General features: G+C 34.1%; 4 protein-coding genes across 8 annotated transcripts; all 4 read right to left on the bottom strand.

The window, feature by feature from the left end:
• Positions 1 to 169: 169 nt before the first annotated feature.
• Positions 170 to 3,710, bottom strand: LOC111704365 (RE1-silencing transcription factor B). The gene is made up of 3 exons (XM_023476591.1): positions 3,593 to 3,710; positions 1,530 to 1,654; positions 170 to 1,015 (listed from the first exon to the last, which is right to left on the bottom strand). Exons 1-3 carry the CDS (start codon positions 3,625 to 3,627, stop codon positions 360 to 362), a joined length of 816 nt encoding a protein of 271 aa, XP_023332359.1. The 5' UTR covers positions 3,628 to 3,710; the 3' UTR covers positions 170 to 359.
• A 41-nt stretch (positions 3,711 to 3,751) lies between these two features.
• LOC111704364 (zinc finger protein ZFAT) lies at positions 3,752 to 12,244 on the bottom strand. 3 transcript variants are annotated; one of them, XM_023476590.1, is made up of 4 exons: positions 10,924 to 12,244; positions 9,575 to 9,742; positions 9,265 to 9,384; positions 5,406 to 6,757 (listed from the first exon to the last, which is right to left on the bottom strand). In XM_023476590.1, exons 1-4 carry the CDS (start codon positions 11,066 to 11,068, stop codon positions 6,693 to 6,695), a joined length of 498 nt encoding a protein of 165 aa, XP_023332358.1. In that variant the 5' UTR covers positions 11,069 to 12,244; the 3' UTR covers positions 5,406 to 6,692. The 3 variants fall into 3 exon arrangements, with proteins under 3 accessions (XP_023332357.1, XP_023332358.1, XP_023332356.1); XM_023476589.1 differs by lacking the exons at positions 5,406 to 6,757; positions 9,265 to 9,384; positions 9,575 to 9,742 and adding exons at positions 3,752 to 4,809; positions 5,051 to 5,404 and having other exon boundaries at positions 10,924 to 12,189; XM_023476588.1 differs by lacking the exon at positions 5,406 to 6,757 and having other exon boundaries at positions 8,374 to 9,384.
• Positions 12,245 to 14,077: 1,833 nt separating this feature from the next.
• Positions 14,078 to 16,184, bottom strand: LOC111704378 (RE1-silencing transcription factor B-like). Its single transcript, XM_023476605.1, has 3 exons — positions 16,021 to 16,184; positions 15,286 to 15,438; positions 14,078 to 15,054 (listed from the first exon to the last, which is right to left on the bottom strand). Exons 1-3 carry the CDS (start codon positions 16,181 to 16,183, stop codon positions 14,225 to 14,227), a joined length of 1,146 nt encoding a protein of 381 aa, XP_023332373.1. The 5' UTR covers position 16,184; the 3' UTR covers positions 14,078 to 14,224.
• Positions 16,185 to 16,387: 203 nt separating this feature from the next.
• LOC111704377 (zinc finger protein 271) lies at positions 16,388 to 18,720 on the bottom strand. Of its 3 annotated transcripts, none has more exons than XR_002765811.1 (3): positions 18,462 to 18,720; positions 16,936 to 18,099; positions 16,388 to 16,752 (listed from the first exon to the last, which is right to left on the bottom strand). XR_002765811.1 is itself a non-coding variant. In XM_023476604.1 (2 exons), the coding sequence occupies exons 1-2, from the start codon at positions 18,694 to 18,696 to the stop codon at positions 17,282 to 17,284; spliced, it is 1,053 nt and encodes a 350-aa protein (XP_023332372.1). In that variant the 5' UTR covers positions 18,697 to 18,720; the 3' UTR covers positions 16,883 to 17,281. The 3 variants fall into 3 exon arrangements, 1 of the variants encoding a protein (XP_023332372.1); XR_002765812.1 differs by having other exon boundaries at positions 16,388 to 16,711; XM_023476604.1 differs by lacking the exon at positions 16,388 to 16,752 and having other exon boundaries at positions 16,883 to 18,099.
• Positions 18,721 to 22,594: the final 3,874 nt, after the last annotated feature.

The following is a 22,594-nucleotide window of genomic DNA, read 5'->3' as shown; positions in this document are numbered from 1 at the left end:
AAAAAACCGATTTATCTTTTATCATCGTTTATTCTTTCATATTTTTTTCATATTTTTATTTAACTACAAAGCACGAGATAAAATAAAATCACAATTTACTGTGTAATTTGTACCTGCCTAACCAGAGTAGGTTGTTTAAATTGGTTGGCCCACTATAAACGAATGAGAATTGTAAATAGATAGATACAAGGGATTACACTGTAAAGTGCATTTTAAACATAATAATGATGATAAATCAGGAAAAAGGTAAGGTGAGGGAGTGTAAGGAAAAGGGAGAGGGGGTTGCGAGGAAAGGGGGTGTGGGGAAAGGGAAGTAAAATTAACATATTTACTTCAAAAATACAGAATTCTTGACTTCTTTACTTGTGTTTACTCCCAATATGTCTTTTGAGATTAGACGTTGTAGTGGCAGAATATTCACATTTATCACAAGAATATCTAATTCCTTCATGTTTACTCTCAGTATGTCTTCTTAGATCACTTGATGTAGTTGCAGCGTACTCACATTTCGAGCAGGGATACCTCACTCCCTCATGAGTACTTTCAAAATGTCTTCTAAGATGTGATTCCCTAGCTACTGCGTAATCACATTTATCACAGGAATATTTCACGCCTTCATGTATATTCTCAATATGCTCTTTGAGATGACTGGGTCTAGACGCAACGTACTCACATTGATCACAAAGATATCTCAATCCTTCATGCTTTGTCTCTTTATGTCTTCTAAGATGATTTGGTTTCGTTGCAGCGTAATGACATTTATCACAGGGATATCTCACTCCTAAATGTTTATTCTCAATATGTCTTCTCAAATCCCTAGTTGCAGTTGCAGCGTATTCACACTTATCACAAAGATATCTCACTCCTTTATGATTGCTTTCAATGTGTTCTCTAAGAAGGGTTTTTCTTGTTGTAGTGTATTCACATTTATCACAAGGATATCTCGCTCCTTCTAATTTCCTCTTCTTGGTTCTGTTTGATTCGAGAGGATCTCCTTCATTGTTTATGGTTCCGTCTAAAAAAGGTAAAAAAAATCAATATCATGATTCTTTAATTTGATCTACAGAGACTTAAGATAATTAACTGGTTCAAAATCTGTGAAGAGAAAATCACATTTAACCCTTGTCAGTATCATTAAATACTGAAAGCTAGAGTTTTTAATTAATTAAATAAATAAGAAAACTTTTAAATTAAATGGCTGATATATCTCATTAATGGACGGATATCAATTAAAGTCTATACAAGGTTAATTTATATTAATACAAGAGAAGGGGGGGGGGGCTCTTTTGTAATTGCCCCCCCAACCCCAATTTTTAGAGAAGGCTGTATAGCTGACGTCAGTATCTTATTAATTCTTTCATCTGAGCAAAATGTAGAAAGATACCGTTTCTTTCTATCTTGAAAAGACGTGCATTCTAACTATTTCCTTCTTTTTCTCCTGCTGCCATTCGGACATACCATGATGCCACTCTATAATGGAAGGTCGATTAAAATTACGTTTACAGTCCCTTTAAGGTCAGTAACTTTACCTTGAATTGCATTCTTCACATCTTCTTCTTTTATATAAACAATGCTTGTTTCCTCTACAGTAGAGGGTAACAGAATTTTTTCACGCATCTCAATTTTATTAATCTTCAAGTTTCTGGCAGTTTTTCTGAAAAATTTTACTTACTTTCCAAGTAAAACCATTCATTTTATAGAATATGAAATCAATTGTTAAAATAGCGATCTTTTCTGGAATGTTAACAAAAAAAATTCGATAAAACTTATCATATTTGACTTGTAATCTATATATTATATATTATACAGTGGAATAGAAAGACGACATCATAGCAATACTCAAGCGTTTTAATGTTGTTATAAAGCAAATATTTTTACTGGTAACTTTGCAAAGCACTATTAAAGTGAAATGGTTCTATTTACAATGTACAATTGCTATGTCTAATAGTCATTGAACTAGTTTAAGTCCTAACTTGAGTTTAAAAGTCGTCTTCCTATTTTAGAATTTCCTGGGTATTACTGTATTATATGTTTTTTTGGATGCCCGATCATAACTTGGAACCACGTAAGCCTATTTCCCTAAAAGTTTGATTGGGAAATTCGGTAGAACCACGGGAATCTTAGCTAAGAGTATAAATTTATGTTGAATGGGTTGACTTTTATAGGGAAAACTCCAGGCGAAGTTGGGTTCCCAAATTAGATATTAATAATATCATTATTACATTCATCATAAAAATAGCTCAATGTATGTTTACTAAATATCATTTGATGGAGTTGTAGCACAAATATAGATACATCAAGAACAGTTCATGTTTATTCCGAGTATGAACTTTAAGATTACTTGATGTTGTTCCATTTAAGACAAGGATATCTCACATTTTCATGTTTACATTGAATATGTTTTCTGAGTGTGCCTTTTGTAGATACAGAATACTCACATTTATCACAATGGTATTTTATTCCTGCATGTTTACTCTCAGTATGTTGCCTGAGAAAACTTTTTGTAATTGCAGCGTAATCACATTTATCACAAGGATATCTTACTCCTTCATGTTTCATTTGAATGTGTGATCTGAGACCACTGGCTGTGGAAGCAGAATACATTGACCTTGTTGTAGATAATCTTGCCAGTATCTTGATACTAAGGTGGGTTGTGAAGTAAATAGTGAAGAAGATCACTATTATTACAAGAGGTCATTGACCGCCTAATGATCTGGGCAGAAGAGTGGCAAATGGAGTTTAATGCATCAAAGTGAAAAGTCTTGCATCTAGGTAAAAAGAATAAACAGTTCAGCTACACCATGGGAGGTCATGCTCCAGGTGGTCAGATTCTTGAAGTAACTAATTGTGAAAAAGATATTTAGGTCCTTCTCCTAATACAGAGACAAGTATACTTGGATCAGGCTTTACAAAGTATATGTACGACCTCTTCTAGAGTACTGTGTTCAGGCTTGGTCACCTTGGCTTAAATCAGATATTGAACTGCTTGAGAGTGTTCAGGCCTTCATAGTACCTCATACCTTGATCAATTAAAGGAGGTCAACTTGACCACCTTAGAAGAAAGAAGAATAAGAGGGGATATAATCCAGACTTGGAAGATTCTCCTATAAACATGATAAGGTAAAGAAGGTACATGGTTTACAAGGTCTGTAGACACAGCTTAACGAGAAACAAGATTTTCGACATACAATATGAACCTCAACTCAACACTGCAATCTAGATATTAGGAGAAACTTCTTTAGCTTGTGAGTTATTAAAAGATGGAACAGTTTGCCAATAGTCATTAAAAATGCCACCTCATTGATTAGTTTTAAGAATATGTATGACAAACATATTTCTTCAATGTGATAGGTGTCAGGGGCGTCTAGATCCCTGATTAAACTTAATTCACTATCAGTAGAAACAAAAAAGATATATTGACTCGCTGAAAATGTCACAAAAGTGATCTCCCAGCGAAAAATTTTCCAGTAATTCCAGGTTCGGTAATCTCATACTTTACATCTTCTTCCTTTATGTAAAAAGTACATGTTTCCTCTACAGTACATGTATCCTCTACAGTACATGTATCCTCTACAGTACATGTATCATCTACCGTAGAGTAGGGAAGGAGCTCTTTTTTGATCTCATTATTTTCCATCTTTACTTTTTAACATTTCCGACCATTCTCTCTGAAAGGCATTTTTAGTTATTTTTACAGAATTTGGAAATAAATCTTTATAATAAAATTACTCATTTTAATTGAAAAAAGTGTTGAATAAAAAAACATGTCAAAGAAGAGGAAAAAGACCGAGTGGAGGAATCACAATGAAGAAGTGAGAAGAAAATAAATAAAAAGTCATTTATAGATATAAAATATAGTTTTTAGTGAAAATTGGTCACTTAGTGTTGGTCTTTTAGACATGATGTGATAACAATAAGTGGGTCAGATAGAAGCTTAATGTAGGTATAAGTCGGTTAGGCGCAATATGTAAAATAGACCGGGGTAAATAAGTTTTAGAAAAATTATCCCATCCCCTTGAAAACTTTAATCTCCCAAATTGTGGTATAACACAGTGCAGAACAAGCACTAGATTTTCAATCGTTAAATACTAAAATTTAAGGGGAAGAATGACTTGAGGGAAAACCCAATAAATTCAATTGATGTCTCATTTTTTGTTCTTCTCCGGGAATATGGGTATCATCATTAAAGAAATATTCCATGTCTAATTTACGTGAAAGTCTAATTAAGTACATTGTATCACACTCCTGGTTCCTCTAGCTTGGGAGATACAAGTTGATATGTTACCCCTGGAACAGTAACAGGACGAATATTTAACTGAAAACCATGATGTTTTGTTCTCATGTGTCTGTTGAGATCACTCCTTCTTGTGGATGCGTAATCACAAAGTTTGCAGGGATATCTTACGCCTACATGTCTACTCAGAACGTGCAATCTTAGGCCATTTACTGTAGTTGCCGAGTAAGCGCATGTGTCACATGGGTATCTTACTCCTTCGTGTATAACCTCAACATGTCTTTTAAGGTCACTTGCTGTAGTTGCCGCGTAAGTGCATTTTTCACATGGATATCTCACTCCTTCATGTTTACTTTCAATGTGTTTTCTAAGATGACTAGACCTAGTCGCACTATACACACATTTATCACAGGGATATCTCACTCCTTCGTGTATACTCTCAGTGTGTCTTCTGAGATCTCTTCTTGTAGTTGCAGCAAAATCACATTTACCGCAGATATGTTTAGCTCCTTCGAGTTTTCTCTTCGTGGGTTTGTTTGGAAGGGGAAATTCATTTTGATACGCCACAAGTTTACCTAGACAGAAACAACAAATTTTAATTTTATTTTTACCTTTTAATTTTTTATCAATATAACAATAATCTTTAAAGTATAAGTCTTCCACAACCAAAACTGCTCCAGGTCGTTATAAATATCTATCAATAAAATCTGAGAATTTGGTCTAACTCTTGCAGCTGTTGGTTACTCGATAATAATTATAATAATAATAAAAAAATAATAATATTTAGTACAAAAAAAGAATAAGTCAAAGTTTTACCTTGGGAGTCAGTAATTTCAATCTTCACATCTTCTTCCTTGATATGAACAGTACATGTATCCTCTCCAGTAGACGATATTGGGATCTCATCTTGAATTTCTTCTTTTATTTCAATATTTTCCATGACGCCAACATCTTCTTCCGTTTTATGAACAGTATATGTATCCGCTTCAGGGAAGGATTTAAAGATAACTTCCTGGATTTCTTCTTTTATCTCAACATTTTCCATTTTTTCATCTTCTTCTGTTAAATGAACCTCAAATGAATCCTCTTCTACAAACGATGGATAAATTACTTCTTCAATCTCAATAATTTCCATCTTTATTTCCGCCGCCATGTTTTCGGCCATTCTCTCTGAAAAATTTCATTAGTTATTATTATTGATATATTATTTCAGAAGATTATGACTTTGACGAAAACACTTTTTTTCATAAGATAGGTTTGTTTGTCCCCAAAAAGACATAATGAGGTAGACAAATCGTCAAATTTTGATGTGAAACTTACTCCTATATGTTTACTCCTAATAAGTATCCTAAGTCTTTTTATTGAAATTTCAACGTATTTACAATTATTGCAAGAATGTTTCACTTCTTCGTGTTTACTTTCAATGTGTATTTTCTAAGATTGTTTGTTACTGTTATCAAAGTAAACTCACATTTATTACAAGACTATTTCAGTTCGTTAATCTTTTTAAGCTACAGAGTGTCTCGAAAAATCGGGAAATAAAGGTCGTTTGTACTCGTATTTTAAGGATTGAGCCCATTTTGGAAAATAAGACTCGTTTATAATCGTATTTTAAGGATTGAGCCCATTTTAAAATCTATTTACAATTTCCAATTCAAAAAGCTCAATTTTGAGTTTGTAGATCTAAAAGCAACAGTTTTATAGGCTACTAAATTGATTGATTGATTGATTGATTATCGATTATTTCTTTATGCCTTATTACCAGCATCTTAAATATTAGGCTACTAAAGTTTTCAATCGGAGTGAGTAAATTTGGTAAAAAAAAAGATAATCTCCGTTTGCACAATTTTGTATAAGGGTCTACAGACTTGCTTGTAAACGGGATTTTCAAGATTGAGATCATTTTTGATATCTACGTACAATACCCAAATCATTGAGTCCAATTTTAGGCTTGTAGACATACAAACAACAATTTTATAAGCTCCTCAAGTTTCCAACTGGAGCGAAGTAAAAAGTAAAAGATAATCTCAGTTTGCACTATTTTATATTTAATGTAAGGTTACAGTTTATTACAGTACAATTAATTGAGCTCATTGAATCAAACATTGTGTGTAGATATCAAAAATGGTTTACAATTTGAAAATCCGATTACAAACAAGTCTGCATAGACCCGTATGTGCAAATGGAGATTATCTTTATTTGAACCAAATTTACTCACTCCAGTTGGAAACTTTTGGAGCCTATACAATTTGTTTAGGTCTACAAGCCTTAAATAGGGCTTTTTGAATCGGAAATATTGTAAATAGATTTTAAAAATGGTCTCAATCTTTAAAATCCGATTTCAAACGAGTCTGTTGACCCTTATTCCCCGTTTTTTTTGACACCCTGTATACTCTTCATATGCCTTTTCAGAATACTGGTAGAAGATGCAGCATTCTACAATTATTACAGGGATATCTTACTCCATCATGTTTACTTTCCACCTGTCTTCTTGCCATCTTTGCATTATTACGCTTAAAGTCCCTTAAAACAGAGAAGATAAAGGCAAACTGCCAAGGGAAAGAATAAGAAACGTTAACAATAGAAAGGGTGTAAATTTTAATAAATCTACATGAGTTTAATAAAGAATTTACACTTGAAAGATATTTACAAAAGATATCTACAAAAATTCATAAAAGGAAAAGGTGCGGGAATAGATTACATACTCTTTAAAGTTTTAAAACATTAAAACTCTTTTTCAGTGTTAAGAGGACAACATTTAACACTGAAGAAGAGGTTTAAAGTTTTTAAAATTATCTATTCCCGCACCATTTTCTTTTATGATTTTTTTTTCTTTTTAAAATCAATTATGAAAAAAAGTGGTTTTTTTTTGGCAGTCTTTTGCTTGGCTCGAAAAGGGGCTCACGTACAAAAGGTAGAATTACAAAAGGTAGAATGACAAAAGGTAGAATGACAAAAGGTAGAATGACAAAAGGTAGAATGACAAAAGGTAGAACAATCAAAAGGTAGAACGATCAAAAGGTAGAATAGACAAAAGGCAGAACGTTCAAAAGGTAGAATTTTTTTATATTTAGAAGGAAGAAAATTTTCTAAATTTTTACAAGAAAATCCGCGAATTTTAAAAAAAGGATTCTGCGGGGTTCGGGCAGGGTTCTCCTGACTACCTGGGTTCGAACAGGATATTGCTGGGCTCATGGCCGCATCCCTCATCCATGTTAACGGAAAATTACGCGAAATTCTATATTTTACAAAGATGAAAAAACATGGTGGCTTGAAAAGTATTATTTAAAGGAAAGAGAATTAATCTCAATTTAATGATCAGGTTTTCTATATTTTTCGATCTGGTTCTGCTTTTTGAAAAACTTAAAAATTCTAATTCTGAGGAATTTATTTGCTCCATTTCTTAATATTTTTTCCGTATTTCCTAAACTTTAAACAACTCAAATTCTTAATCTGAAAATATTTTATCCGTTTCCGGCTTAAAAAAAAATATTCAATTGAGATTAGAAAATCGTTCCAACAAATAGAAACAGATAAATAAATTGCAAAACTGGATCGAATTAGATTGAAATGTTTAGAAAATTGCGGGGCTGAGCGAAAAAAGACGAAAAAGGCCAACAAATTGCGCAAGGATAATAATATCTCTGAACTCAGCCTTGGCGATAAATTTCAATGTTTTGCAAGAAAGTGTCTCTTTAAATTTGATTTGATGTTGTTGGTGCACAGTATTTACATTTATCACAGGGATCTCTCACTAGTCACTTACTTTTTTTCTACTCTTTATATTTTAAGAGTTGATTACTATGATTATTTGCAGCTTAATCACATTCATCACAAGGATAATTCACTCCTTTAAGTTTACTCTTAATACTAACTTTGTATTTTAAAACTTATTCACATATCTATATATAAATTTGGCTTGTCTGTCTGTCTGTTTGTATCCAATAAACGTCAAAACGGCTGAACCGATCGGGCCCACATTTTTTGTAGGACATCTAGGGACCCCAGGGAAGGTTTATGAATGATTGAAATTTTAAATATTTGTCTCAATCAAAATTCGATCTTCATTAAATTTTTTAAAATTTTGAAAATCCACGAAATTTTGTGTGAAAATCCGCGAATTATTTTTGTTTTGTTTTACGATGTACACAAAGAGAACATGTTCACAATTAATTAAGAAGATGGGCGCGAAGCGCCCTCTAAGGCTAGTATTACAAAGATATCTAACTCAAAGATATCTTAATGATTATTTCCGATATGTCTTCTCAGATCCTGTACTTTAGAAGCTGTGTATTCACATTTATCACAAGGATATCGCACACCTAAGTGTTTAACCTTAATATGGTCTCTGAGATGATTTGGCCTAGTAGCAGCGTATTCACATTTATCACATGGATATCTTACTCCTTCATGTTTAGTCTCAATATGTTTTTTGAGATTACCTCGGCAAGTTGCTGAGTATTCACATTTATCACAAGGAAATCTCAGTCCTTCGTGCACAGACTCTTTATGAGTTTTTAGATGAATCGGTCTAGTAGCCAAATACTCACATTGATCACAAGGATATCTCACTCCTTCATGTTTACTTTCCATATGTTTTCTAAGATCCCCAGCTGTAGTTAAAACATGTTCACATATAACACACTGATGTCCCCCTCCTTCGTGTTTCCTCTGAATGTGTTCTTTGAGAAATGTTGGTCTAGTTGCTGAATACTCGCATTTATCACATGGGTATCTCACCCCTTCATGTTTACTTTCGGTATGTCTTCTAAGATCCGCTGCTGTAGTTGCAGCGTATTCACATTTCAAACACGAAAATCCTCCTCCTTCGTGTTTAACCTTAATATGTTCTCTTAAACGAGTTGGTCTAGTTGCCAAATAATCACATTTATCACATGGATATCTCACTCCATCGTGTTTATTTTCAGTATGTTTTTTGAGATGACTTCGGCTGATTGCAGAGTACTCACATTTATCACAAGGATATCTCACTCCTTCATGCTTACTGTTAATATGTTTATTTAGATTACCTCTGCAAGTTGCAGTATAGTCGCATTTATCACAAGAATATATTACTCCTTCTAGTTTCCTCTTCTTGGTTATCTTTGATCCAACCAGCAGAGGATCCTCTTCATTGAGAACTATTTCATCTAAAATATACATTTTATTATACCCTGGGAATTTCACATTAGGAAAACTAAATCTAAACATGGAAATAATCACGCATTAAAGAATATAGTTAAACATTTCTGCTAATACTTTGAATCAAGATGCGTAGTCCCTATGAAGTTCCTACTTATGTCATTAAGTAAGAAAGAAGTAATGATATTCTATCATTACCTGTAATCTCAGTATTTTCCATCTTAACATCTTCTTCCTTTACATATACAGTACATGTATCCTCTTCAGTAGAAGGGGAGGGTACTTCATCCTTGATACAAATATTTTCTTCTTTAATCTCTTCCTCCTTGATTTCTTCTTCTTTTACATATACAGTACATGTGTCCTCTAAAATATAGTGCAAATATTACAAATTGACCATTAATTTAAAAGAGGGGTATGTCGGATGCACAATGATACCCTTTAAATCCATATTTAATCAGCAATGTGAAAGTTGTCGTCAACTTTCTAGAGTGGTAAATGTTGAATTCTCACAAATTCCCGAATGTTTTTAAAGGAGAAATGCGCAAGTCCCATCAAAGAGAAACCAATATAAAAAATAATCAAATGATGAAGGAGGAAATATGAATATACTAGAAATTCAGGGCGCGAAGCGCCCTTCTTTCTAGGCTTATAGGGCGCTTCGCGCCCATCTTCTATTTCAACTTTTAATTGTGGCTTTATCTCTGAACATCTTCTCTTTGTACAGTATAAAACAAAAACAAAAAAGTTTGCGGATTTCATAATATTTTTTGCGCATTTTCAAAATTTTTCAAAATAAAAAAATTTTAAACACACATTTTTAAAATTTTGATTATTCATAAACCTTCCCTGGGGTCACGTGAGGTCCCACAAAAAATTTGGGCCCGATCGGTTCAGCCGTTTTGACGTTTATTGGATACAAACAAACAGACAAGCCAATATTTAGACTAGAAATTCAAGGCGCTTCGCGCCCTTCTTTCTAGCCTTAGAGGGCGCTTCGCACCCATATTCTAAATTAATTGTGAACAATGTTCTCTTTGTGTACATCGTAAAACAAAACAAAAATAATTCGCGGATTTTCACAAAAAATTTCGTGGATTTTCAAAATTTTAAAAAATTTAATGAAGATCGAATTTTGATTGAGACAAATATTTAAAATTTCAATCATTCATAAACCTTCCCTGGGGTCCCTAGATGTCCCACAAAAAATTTGGGCCCGATCGGTTCAGCCGTTTTGACGTTTATTGGATACAAACAAACAGACAGACAGACAAGCCAAATTTATATATAGATTAGGCATTCATGAAAGGTATCGTTCTAAATCGGATTAATAATGTAGTTGTTTTCTTGATTTGGGGTAAAATACACTAGTCTTGCCTTTTTGTAGATCTAGAAGCAATACTTTAGACTTACCGGTGTTTTAATAAGTTTTGTGTGTTTTTTTAAATATCTGCACATCACCTCGAATTTATCCAAAACTCTTGTTGGAAAATTTTCAATGCAAGAAGATTTAATATTGATATTTAAATTACATTTTATAATTTTACCTTGATATGGTTCACTTATCTCAACCTTTACATCTTCTTCCTTTATATAAACAGCACATGTTTCCTCTAGAGTAGAGGGAAGAAGGATTGCATCTATGATATCAATATTTTCCATTTTTATTTTCTTTCTCTGGTTTTCGGCCATATTCTCTGGAATATTGTAATTAGTTGTAATGGGGATAAAACTTGTGAAAATTCTCAATGAAGTTGGAGAATATTATTTAAGGTTTCAAAACAAATAAAAACACCCAATTTTCTACAATGTTAAGAATTTGTAATTGAGACTTGATAAAAATTATTTAAATGAGAATTGTATTGGGCCATCAAAGTTTTTTAAAGAAGATCATGAATTACTAGCTTAGGAACCCAGCATTTCTCAGAAATCTAAGTTTTCCTATACACTGAGAACATTTTCGTAGCTCTAACAAGTTCCCGAATCAAAACTTGAGGCAAATCGGTCAAGAATTTTATGGGTTCTGATCGAACATACAAACAAACAAACAGATATTACTATTTTATGTAAGTAGATAATTGGACATATGAACAAATAGACAAACACAGATTATTACTGCATTAATTCCTGTCGGTGAAGAATTCTTACAAAGCGTAAACCCCTCAAAAGAAGTTTTTTGGAGTTGTTTCCGCGATTTCTGTGAGAAATATGGAAATCCCTCAAAACCCAGTTTTTGTGGGGTGCCCTCTTTATTTTGAGGCATTTCCTAAAATATTTTTAGCCGACAAATATTTTTAAGGGATTTCCCAGTATTTTTTAGGGATTTCACAATATTTTTGAGGTGTTTCCGCAAAATATTTTAGGCGTTTCTATATATTTTTAAACTCTATTTAGTTGAGGTGTTAGCTCTTTTTCTTTAAGGCGTTTACGCAAAATTTTTGAGGGGTTTCCGTACTTTTAAAACTCTATTTAGTTGAGGTTTTTACTTTTTTGGAGACTTTTCTGTAAAATTTTCGAGGGGTTTCTGTATTTTTGGAATCTTCATATTTCAAGCGATTCAGGTCGTCTTTAAGTCTTATCCTTTGTGGGTAACCCTGTAGTTGAAACAACGTGAAAGAATCAAATATTTGCCACAGAATACATTATTTGACTAGATATATTTAATTTTGAGAATTTACAGACCTATGATACTTTAAACTTGTTAAAGTTCAATATAAATTATATCATAGTATAATTCATTTTTACATATCTAATCAAAGGTAGTAATGATAGTGATTATCTATTCCTTTTTAAGCGCTTACTAATGATTTAATAAATCCTTTTTATTACGTGTTTAATCAATTTTACTGTGATAACCAGAAAATTCTGAAAAAGGAATATGACTTTTAAACTCAAGTTAGGACTTAAACTAGTTCAATGAACATTAGACATATCAATTGTACAGTGTAAATAGACCCATTTCACTTAAGTAGTGTTTTGCTAAGTTACCAGTAAAAATATTTGCTTTGTAACAAAACGCTTGAATATTGCTTCGTCTTTCTATTCCATTGTTTTCCGGTTATCGCTGTATGAAATATTTAACTTAAGGATTCTCCGGTACCAGTTCAAACGTCGGACCCACAAACGTCGGACGGTACAAACCTAAGACTTACAGACGTCGGACAGTAAAAACGTCGGACAGTACAAACGTTGAACCAGGACAAACGTCGGACTAGTACAAACGTCGGACCAGTACAAACGTCGGAACAGTACAAAGGTCGGACTAAGGAAAAAAAATTATTTGAACTTTAAGATTTTTTAATTAAAAAGTTATTTCCTTTATCGACTGGTCTAATTAAAAACTATCCAAAGGAACTGACTTCTTGCCACCAACTCAAATATTCTCATCCCTATATCTTTGCAACCTGGTAATTAACATTTAATACTTTTAAACTTAAACTGTATGATCTTATTGATTTCACAGGACAGGTTAAAATATTAAAGGTTATACGACGTCGGGTTTCAAAGATATAGAAATTTTGAAGCATTAGAGTTTGTGACAATTGAACCCAAATCCTTTATTGTCTGTTGTTTTATACAGTGCTACCTACAAAGGATGAGACTTTATTCAGTTGTCTTTGATTTTGAACACAATATGTGATTTTTAATTTATTTATTATAGCAACGGTCTTTTCCTTATAAATGTTCCCGTCCGACGTTTGTACTGGTCTGCCAATTGTACCAGTCCGACGTTTGTACCAGTCTGACGTTTGTACTGGTCTGCCGTTTGTACCAGTCCGACGTTTGTACCAGTCTGACGTTTGTAAGTCCAACGTTTGTAGTGTCCGACATTTGAAACATCCGCCGTTTGTTGGACTGACGTTTGTACTGGTACCGATTCTCCTTTTATTCCAAACACAATAATAACAATTGCATCAGACTCTTAATTCAGATTTTTTATTTTCAAAGACCATTGTTATAAAACAATAAAGAGGTCTTTCTGGTTTTTAAATCCCTAAAAAGGCGCGTTGAGTTAACCTAATCGATTATTTCTAAAATCATTCTTGAAACCAAAAAATGTTAATGTTGGTTTTTACAAGATAATGAGATTGAAGAGATTTCTGAACATGTTAACCTTCCTGGACATGAACTCTACCATCTAAAAATTAGCGTTCTAGAGAAGGTTTGGGACCACGGAAGAAGTTTACTTGAAGTACGAGAATCTAAATACATCAGAGATTTTATAACAGAACTCAGAGGAATGAACAGAAAAAAATAGTTTTACTTTAATTGTTAACTCTAATTCAGTATGTTTTAAAAAAAGAGTTTTTTTATGTCCAATTCTTTAAAAGGTTTAAATACCCCTCCTTAAACAAGCCGCCCCCCCTCCCCCTCCCCCCGACTTACGCAAAAGTTCGTTAATTAGATCGACCCCCACCCCGACCCCCACTCTATACACACACATCGACACAGTTTGTTTTTAATCTTTGTGAAGAAACAATCTCAAGGAATAATAATTGTCTAAAAACATTTTTTTAAAGTGAATATTTGCAAATTATCTTTTTTTCAAACTCATGATCTGTGTTCGTTTCCCTTTAGTCCATTTGACAGCCCAATTTTTTTTTAAATAATCTTTTTGTTTATTTTCCTTTGGTTTCATTTTTTTTTTTTATCGATTTTGATGGTTGTTATATCGTTAGAACTGAAGAGGGTCAACCCAGACCGAAATATATTTTCAATAAATGTGGAACTAACATCTACTTTTTTACTCTACAGAGGTTTGGTCCATCACCATCCGAATTTTAAATGAGATTTCTGAAATTACATGCATAATATACACGTAATTTTATTTTCTCGAGATTAATTAATTCAACCTATTCCTCCGTGTTTTTTACGAATGTGCTTCTTGAGATCACTGTTATTACTTGACCTATGTTCACATTTATCACAAGGATATCTTACTCCTGCGTGTTTACTCTTAATGTGTTGTTTTAACTGATATGCTCTAGCTGCAGAGTATTCACACTTATCACATGTATATCTTACTCCTTCGTGCTTGCTCTCAATGTGTGATTTAAGATGATTTTTCCTAGTTGTAGTGAATTCACATTTATCACAGGGATATGTTACTCCTTCGTGTTTACTCTCAATATGTACTCTAAGATTTCGTTCTGTAGAAGTAGAGTATTCACATTTATTACAAAGAAATCTGACTCCTTCATGTTTTGCCTCAATATGTGATTTGAGATGACTTTCTCTGGTTGAAGTGAATCCACATCTATCACATGGATATTTTAGTCCTTCGTGTACACTCTTAATATGAACTTTAAGATCTCCTGCTCTAGTTGCAGCGTATTCACATTTATCACAAGGATATCTCACTCCTTCATGCTTACTCTCAATATGAATTCTTAGAATACTTGCTCTAGATGCAGTGTACTTGCATTGATTACAAGTATAACTCACTCCTTCATGTTTACTCCTAATATGTACTCGAAGATAGCTTGCCGAAGTTGTAGAATAATCACAATGTTTACATGGGTACCTCAATCCCTCATGTTTGATCTCAATATGCAACTTAAGTTTACATGGATGAGGCGCCCTAAACTCACATTTATCACATGGATATCTCCCTTCTTCTGCTTTCCTTTGACTTTTTACCTTAGACTTGGGTTGCAATGGATCCTCTAAGATTTCATCTGAAAAGTTTCCAATTTGACAAAACAAATAGTGATTTTTTTTTATCAAAATACTAAGTAGGAAATCTTGCATCATTTTCTTGTCCGAAAACTGTTATTAAAAGCCTGCTGTTATAAATAATTACTTTATAAAAATGTGCCTCGCCCTTCTCCCTCAAATACCAATACAACAGCGGTATAAAATGATAAGATGAGATAAAACAGAAAAAGGAACAAAAAATTTATATTTACCTTGATTTTCAGTGATTTCAATCTTTACATCTTCTTCCTTAATATAGACAATATTTGTATCCTCTGTATCCTCTTCAGTAGAGGATGAGGTGATATCTTCTTGAATTTCTTCTTTTATTTCAACACTTTCCATCTTTATCTCCTCCATTCTTTCTAAAATTACATTATATATACAATCAAGAACTCATTGGCTCCACTTGTGCATTAAATCATTAAAGCTCATTGCTCATTGTTGAAAAAAAGGATTTTGGTGGCTATTGTTTGAAAACTTTTGTCATAAAGTCACTAAAGTTAAGATAATAGTCCCGGGAACTGGATTGGCAAGGGTCTGCAAGCTGCTGCTGCGAAAAACCATGTCCACCGAGGGAGGGACGTTAGGCACCGCACAAAATCTCGTTCGAGCCCCCCAAATTGATCGACCACATAAGCCTGTACATGAGATTAAAAAAGAACTCAATTTTATCCTATGTAGGGCTCGGCCGAGTATTTGTTAACTATCTGGGATCGAAACCTGGATTGCGTTGAAAAGAAGGAAATTTTAACGCGAAAACACTATTCACCAAATTGAAGTTACAATGGTGAAAATATAGCCTTATTGTGATCCCCTATTTTAATGTTTAAATATTATAAAATATAAATTAAATCTTCAGATGTGGAACTCGGGAAGATATTTTGCAACTACCAGGACTCGGACGAGAATTAGTGGGGTATTTATTATTTTTAAATATTGTTTACCTTGAGTTTCCATCTTTGTATCTTCTTCTTTTATATAAACAGTACACAAATCCTCTACAGTACATGTATTCTCAACAGTAGAGGAGGGAAGAATTTCTTCCTGAATCTTTCCTTTAATCTCAACATTCTCCATCTTTATTTCCTTCTTGAAGTTCCCGGCCATTTTTTCTGAAATAATTCATTGAAAGAATTACCAGATTTTAACATACTTCATCTAAACATTAACAAAGGGGGGTAATGACGGCTTCAAATAAAATTAACCTTTGAGTGGTTATTTCCTCATTTGAACTATTTTCTTTGAATATCAGGCTTAAAATCTTTAACTTTCATTAAAAAAAATAGGTTAAACAATCATCAAATTCAAATGAACATAGATTTTTCATTTGAACTATTTACTTTAGTAATTTGAATTATTTTTTGTTTTGTATTATTTCAGGGTTAGGAGAGGTTAAGACAGTTTTCGGGCCGAGCGCTACGGCTAGGACAGGCTAGTGGGCCGAGCGCTACGGCTAGGACAGGCTAGTGGGCCAGGCGCTGCGGCCACATATCCAACTATGTCCATTTGTCACTATAAATAGCCCAAACAAAAAAACTATTTCATTAAATTATTTTTATGTTCATGTAAACTATTTTATGATCATTCAGGGGCGGATACATGGGTGAGCAATGGAGCGTTCGTTCACTCCTGATGCTAGATTGCAGCAGGGGTGTATATTTTTCAGAATTTCACCCCTGATGAGACATCAAAAAGACAAATTTTTTCATTTTTTTTATATATTTTACCCATTAATTTCACCCGAAAAAATCATTTATTTTTCCCAATTCAGCGTAAAAACCCCATAAGAAAAATGATTTTCTATATGGGGGGGGGGGGGACGATTTTTTAGGATAATCTATGAGCTAGGGATGAGTTACGGAATAAAGCTAGAAGATTCTGAAATTCAAAAGTCGTTTAAGATATTTCATATAGTTAAAAATAAAAGACTCAAGATTATTTAGCAGTTTAATGACTGGGTATTGGGTACCAAAATTTCCACCAAATGATGTAAATTAATGAACCAGGTGAAGTATGACACTAATCTATAATAAGCCAACAAATAAACCCCTTCTCATAGAAATACGCCAATTCAGGTAGAAAGATAGATGGGAGAGGATCGGAGCATATTTACAGATATTCTCTTTCGGAAATATTATCATTTTAAAGTTTTAATCGAGATTTCGACGGTCTAAACTTATTTTCAATATTATTCCCTGTCACTTGTCAGTCTTTGTGTTCACTTTTACAATGCTTCCTCAGATCAATAGCTTTGTCCCCTATAAACTCACATTTCTCACACGGATACTTTGTCTCATGTTTCTTTTCAATGTGTTTCTTCAGATGACTTCTTGTAGTGGAAGCATATTCGCATTGATCACAAAGATATCTCACTCCTTCGTGATTAACTTTAATGTGCTGTAAAAGTGTTCTTGCCGAAGTTGTAGCGTATTCACACTTATCACAAGGATATCTTACTCCTTCATGTTTACCTTCAATATGATTTCTAAGTAAATTGGGTCTAGTCGTAGTGTAATCACACATATCACAAGGATATCTCACTCCTTCGTGTTTGATCTCAATGTGTCTCCGAAGATCTTTTGGAGAACAGAAAGTTAATTCACACTTATCGCAGGGATATCTCACTCCGTCGTGTTTACTCTGAATGTGTATTTTTAAATGATATGCCGACGATCCAGCGTATTCACATTTATCACAGGGATATCTTATTCCCATATGAATAATCTCAGTGTGTCTTTTGAGATCTTTAGCTAAAGCAGCAATGTATTCACATTTATCGCAAGGATACCTTTTTCCCTCATGTTTAAACTCAACATGTATTCTTAAACCCTGTGGTGTAGTTGCAGAGTAGTGACAACTAGAACAAGAATATCTAATTCCTTTATGTTTAATGTCAATGTGCCTTCTAAGATGACTTGTAGTGCCTCCTGTAAATGAGCACATAGAACAGGGATATCTTACTTTCTCTGATTTATTCTTAATGTTTTTTTGCATTGATTCTTCTTCATAATCCATCAGTTCATCTGAACATTAAATCAATATTAAAAACGGAATAAAATTAATTCTAACGAATAATAAACTGAGGGAAAAAAATCAAAAAGTATTAAAAAAGGTTTAATTAGTTAAATTGTCTGTTTGTTTGTGTAGAAATAAATTACTCTAATAAAAGTATTACATACAGTGCAGTGGTCGAGTTTTCTATTTGCTTCCTAATAAGCTTTTTTCAGATTATAAGTTTACGAGTAAACAAAGAAAAGCTATAAAATGTCAGCTTTTCTTTGCTGTTTGAGAGCTTGGAATTTAAAATTGAAATTAAAAGTCGTCTTCACTGTATTAATACAAACGACGACGACTATACTTAATTTTACATAAATTTTATCTTTACCTTTAATCGTTGTGGTTTCAATCTTTACATCTTCTTCCTTTATATAAACAGTACATTTGTCCTCTATGCTAAATGTATCCTCTCCAGTACATGTATCCTCTGCAGTAAATATATCTTTTGCAGTACATGTATCCTCTCCAGTACATGTATCCTCTACAGTAGAGGGAGATACTATTTCCTCTTTGATATTCATTTCTTCTTTCATCTCCAAATCTTCCATACTAACTCTAGCCATTCTCTCTGAAATAAGTACACTGTATTTTACAGTTTCTAACTTTTCCGGGATGAAATTCGTTTATGGAAGGCCAATGTATTTTCTAACAAACCCCTTATTTAAAAATCTACATGCGCAATTAACAACGGTCCGTTCAACCTTTTAAAAGGTAATGGGAAAATATTACAAATAAATTTAGTCAATTTGAAACCTTTTCTCTCTCCCGATTGAATTCAGTTTTTAAGCACCAAAACATGAAGTTGTATTTTTTTCTCAGACAAAGGATGAAAAGGTACCGTTGTGAATTTGGCATTAAACTCCTTATTAAATGGAGGGTCACTTGAATTTACGTCCCTAGCACCTTTAAAACATACACCCGACCAATACTGTTGATCATTTTACATAATGCATAGTTCCGGATCCTGAGAGAAAACTGTCAAGATTTGTGAAGTTGGCCGAGGGGTTAGAGCTTACACAGCTCTACCGAGGGGTTAGAGCTAACACAGCTCTACCGAGGGGTTAGAGCTAACACAGCTCTACAGAGGGGTTGGAGCTAACACATCTCTACCGAGGGGTTAGAGCTAACACAGTTCTACCGAGGGGTTAGAGCTAACACAACTCTACCGAGGGGTGGAGCTAACACAGGTCTACCGAGGGGTGGAGCTAACACAGCTCTACAGAGGGGTTGGAGCTAACACAACTCAACCGAGGGGTTGCAGCTAACACAGTTCTACCAAGAGGTTGGAGCTAACACAACTCTACCGAGGGGTTGGAGCTAACACAGTTCTACCGAGGGGTTGGAGCTAACACAGTTCTACCGAGGGATTGGAGCTAACACATCTCTACCGAGGGGTTAGAGCTAACACAGCTCTAGCTCTACCGAGGAGTTAGAGCTAACACAGTTCTACCGAGGCCTCAACATAGAAGCAATAGATGGGAACCATTATTATTAAATAGAAATTGACAAAAACAGTTTCACGAAAAATCTTATTTGTCTTAAATGAAGTTGTATAATAAGTACTGAACTTATTCTGCAATAATAGTACTGAAAATATGGCGTATTTGATCAGGTTTAATTTTATTACTTTTTTATTAAAGGAAACAATGTCGTATATTTCGATGATTTGAATTAATGAATATTGTTCCCTTTGAATCGACTTATACTCATAGTTTTAAATAGATATATCATCGTCTTGGAATCAAACTCTCTAATTTTATAACATTTACACTATTGAATTTAATCAGTATTTATAGAACTATCTAAAGCGTAAAGGAATTGATTCGTTGCCACAAACTCTGATTTTCTAATCCCTATTTCTGAGCAATCCAATGTTGTAGACCTTATATATTTCTAACTAAAGATTCTATATTATCAAATAATCTAAGTTTGAAATGTCAAAGGTTTAAACCATCAGGTTGTAAAGATATATAAAATATTTAATGTTGTGGCAAAGAATCAGTTCCTTTAATCTTGATTTTTCCTTCCACTTGGCAGTCTTTATGTTCACTATGAATGTGTTTCATTAGATCACTAGGTTTAGATGATATGTACGCACATTCCTCACAAGAAAGGGTTGTTTCATGTTTCCTCCGAATATGCTTCTTGAGATCTCTTCTTGTAGTTGCAGCGTATTCACATAAATATCTCACCTCTTTCGTGCTTTATTTTGATGTGTTGTCTTGCAGAATCTACAATGCATCCACATTTTTCATAAGACTATTTTACTCCTTCATGCTTGCCCTCAATGTGTATTCTTAGATTGCTTGCTGTAGTAGCAGCGTGTTCACATTTATCACAAGGATATCTGACTTCTTGATGTTTTATCTCATTTGGTCTTCTCAGATCTTTTGCTGAAGATAAAGTGAAATCACATTTATCACAGGGAAGTCTCACTCATTCGGGTTTACTCTGAATGTGTATTTTCAGATGACTTGCTGAAGTTCCCGCGTATTCACATTTTTTACAACCATATCTAACTCCCTCGTGTATAATCTCAATGTTTCATTTTAGATCTTTAGCTAAAGCAGAAATATATTCACATTTATCACAAGGATATATATCGCCCTCGAGTTTAAACTCAATATGTGGAGTAGATGCAAAGTAGTCACAACTAGTACAAGGATATCTAATTTCTAATTTATGTTTAATGTCCCCCAACATATCCTAGCCGCCCAGAAATTGGCTTAACTTAACATAACCCTGAAGTAATACTAAATAAATATTGTTAATTATGTCGAAAAATATTGGACATTTACAAAAATGATAGGAGGAGGGCTCCACGGTGGGGGGGGGGGGGGCAAAAAGCGTTCTCTAGGACAACCCATATAAATCAATGGACACCAGAATCCGTCATTTGTTATTGAGCCAATAAAATTAACTTTGCCTGGCGGGAAGAGAGGACCATAGTTTCCCAGATATTAGAAACACAGATTTATAAATAAATAAATAAATATAATACAGAAGAATGAACAGAAACAAGGTTGAAACAAGAAAACATTTGAAATAAATCTCTAGCACAGAAAAAATTTTCATTTTATGTTGGTTTGTGGTTAGGTTGGGTTTATGTAATTTTCAAGCAGATCGCTGTGACCAGGGCAGGCTAGGGGGCGGGGGCGAGTTCTTTGGCAAAAATAGGCTAGGGGGCCAGACCACGCGGCCGAGAAGGGCTATTAAGGAGGGTGCTGCGGTCGCATGTCCAACTTTGACCATATAAGCTCTATGCACAAAAATAAAAGGAGATGGGGTGCGGGAGGGGCCCGACCGGGTCCAAACAACGTTATCTTATAGCTGACTCAGGAAATAACCAAATTGAGTTCCTAGCTAATTCAGACGCATTAGGCTTGCTTCCTTCAACTATTAATATTAAATTTTTATCCCAATATTTAAAAGTACATTTATAGGAACGACACTACATCAAAACTAAATAAAATTAAAAGTAAATAGAGAATGGGCTTGTGCCGCGGAACTATTTCTTAGAAAAATTTCTAAATTAAAGACGACAAGTCCTTTTGTAAAATAAAAGCAGAAGAAAGGTGGTGTATTTTTCGACCCACATATATCCGCCATACTCCACTTCTAACCTACGCCAAATCCTCTATACTACACATCCGACCTAGCACGTAGTATTACAGCTGAGATATGGCCCCCTAGCCTATACTAGCCGCGGCGCTCGGCCCGGAGCCTGTCACAGACGATGAAAATGCCACACGGCCTATCCTTTTAGCCCTCTCCAGGGGCGTAAATAAGAATTCTGTAGGGGGGGGGGGGTAAATTTTTATTGTTTTAGATTTTTAGAGTTTTAGAATTTAGAATCATTTAGAATATGTTGACTTAAAATCTTAAATATCTGAAGTATCTGCACATTTAAATTATTTTTGTGCAAATTTTAAAGATATTTAATTTTTAAAATCAACCTTTTTTAAAAACAAATTCTAGGGGGGGGGGGGTAAAAAACCTTAAAAACCCAGCTCTATTTCCGCCACCATGAGGGAATGTCTTTTTTAGGGGGGAAGGCAACATGGAACTTGAAGGGGTAGTAAGTGCAGTAAGCCCTGCTATTCAGGCCTGAATTGTTCAGAGGTAATTACCTTCAAGATTCTGAGTGGGGACCCCCAGGATTCTAGGGGGGTGGGGTAAATAACCCAAATTACCCCCCTTATTTACGCCACTGCCCTACTTCCTAAATTCCTGTTGTCTACTCCTTACTCCCTAATCCCTACTCCCTACTCCTTACTCACGTCTCCCTTCTCCCTACTCCCTTCCTTATAAACACCCCTGCTATAGACTGCAATATACAAGGTTTCTGTGTGAATGCCAGCTCGTGCAAATTCGCAGAATATAATTGATTTCTAAAATATTAATATTATTTACTAAGCTGAGAGGGTTCCTCGTAACCTTGCTCCCCTCCCCTAAATGCCA

The sequence above is a fragment of the Eurytemora carolleeae genome, unplaced genomic scaffold, assembly GCF_000591075.1.
Source record: "Eurytemora carolleeae unplaced genomic scaffold, Eaff_2.0 scaffold131, whole genome shotgun sequence".
In the NCBI taxonomy this organism is placed as follows: Eukaryota; Metazoa; Arthropoda; class Copepoda; order Calanoida; family Temoridae; genus Eurytemora; species Eurytemora carolleeae.
Note: the sequence above shows the minus strand (reverse complement) of the source record. Positions and strands in the feature narration are given on the sequence as shown.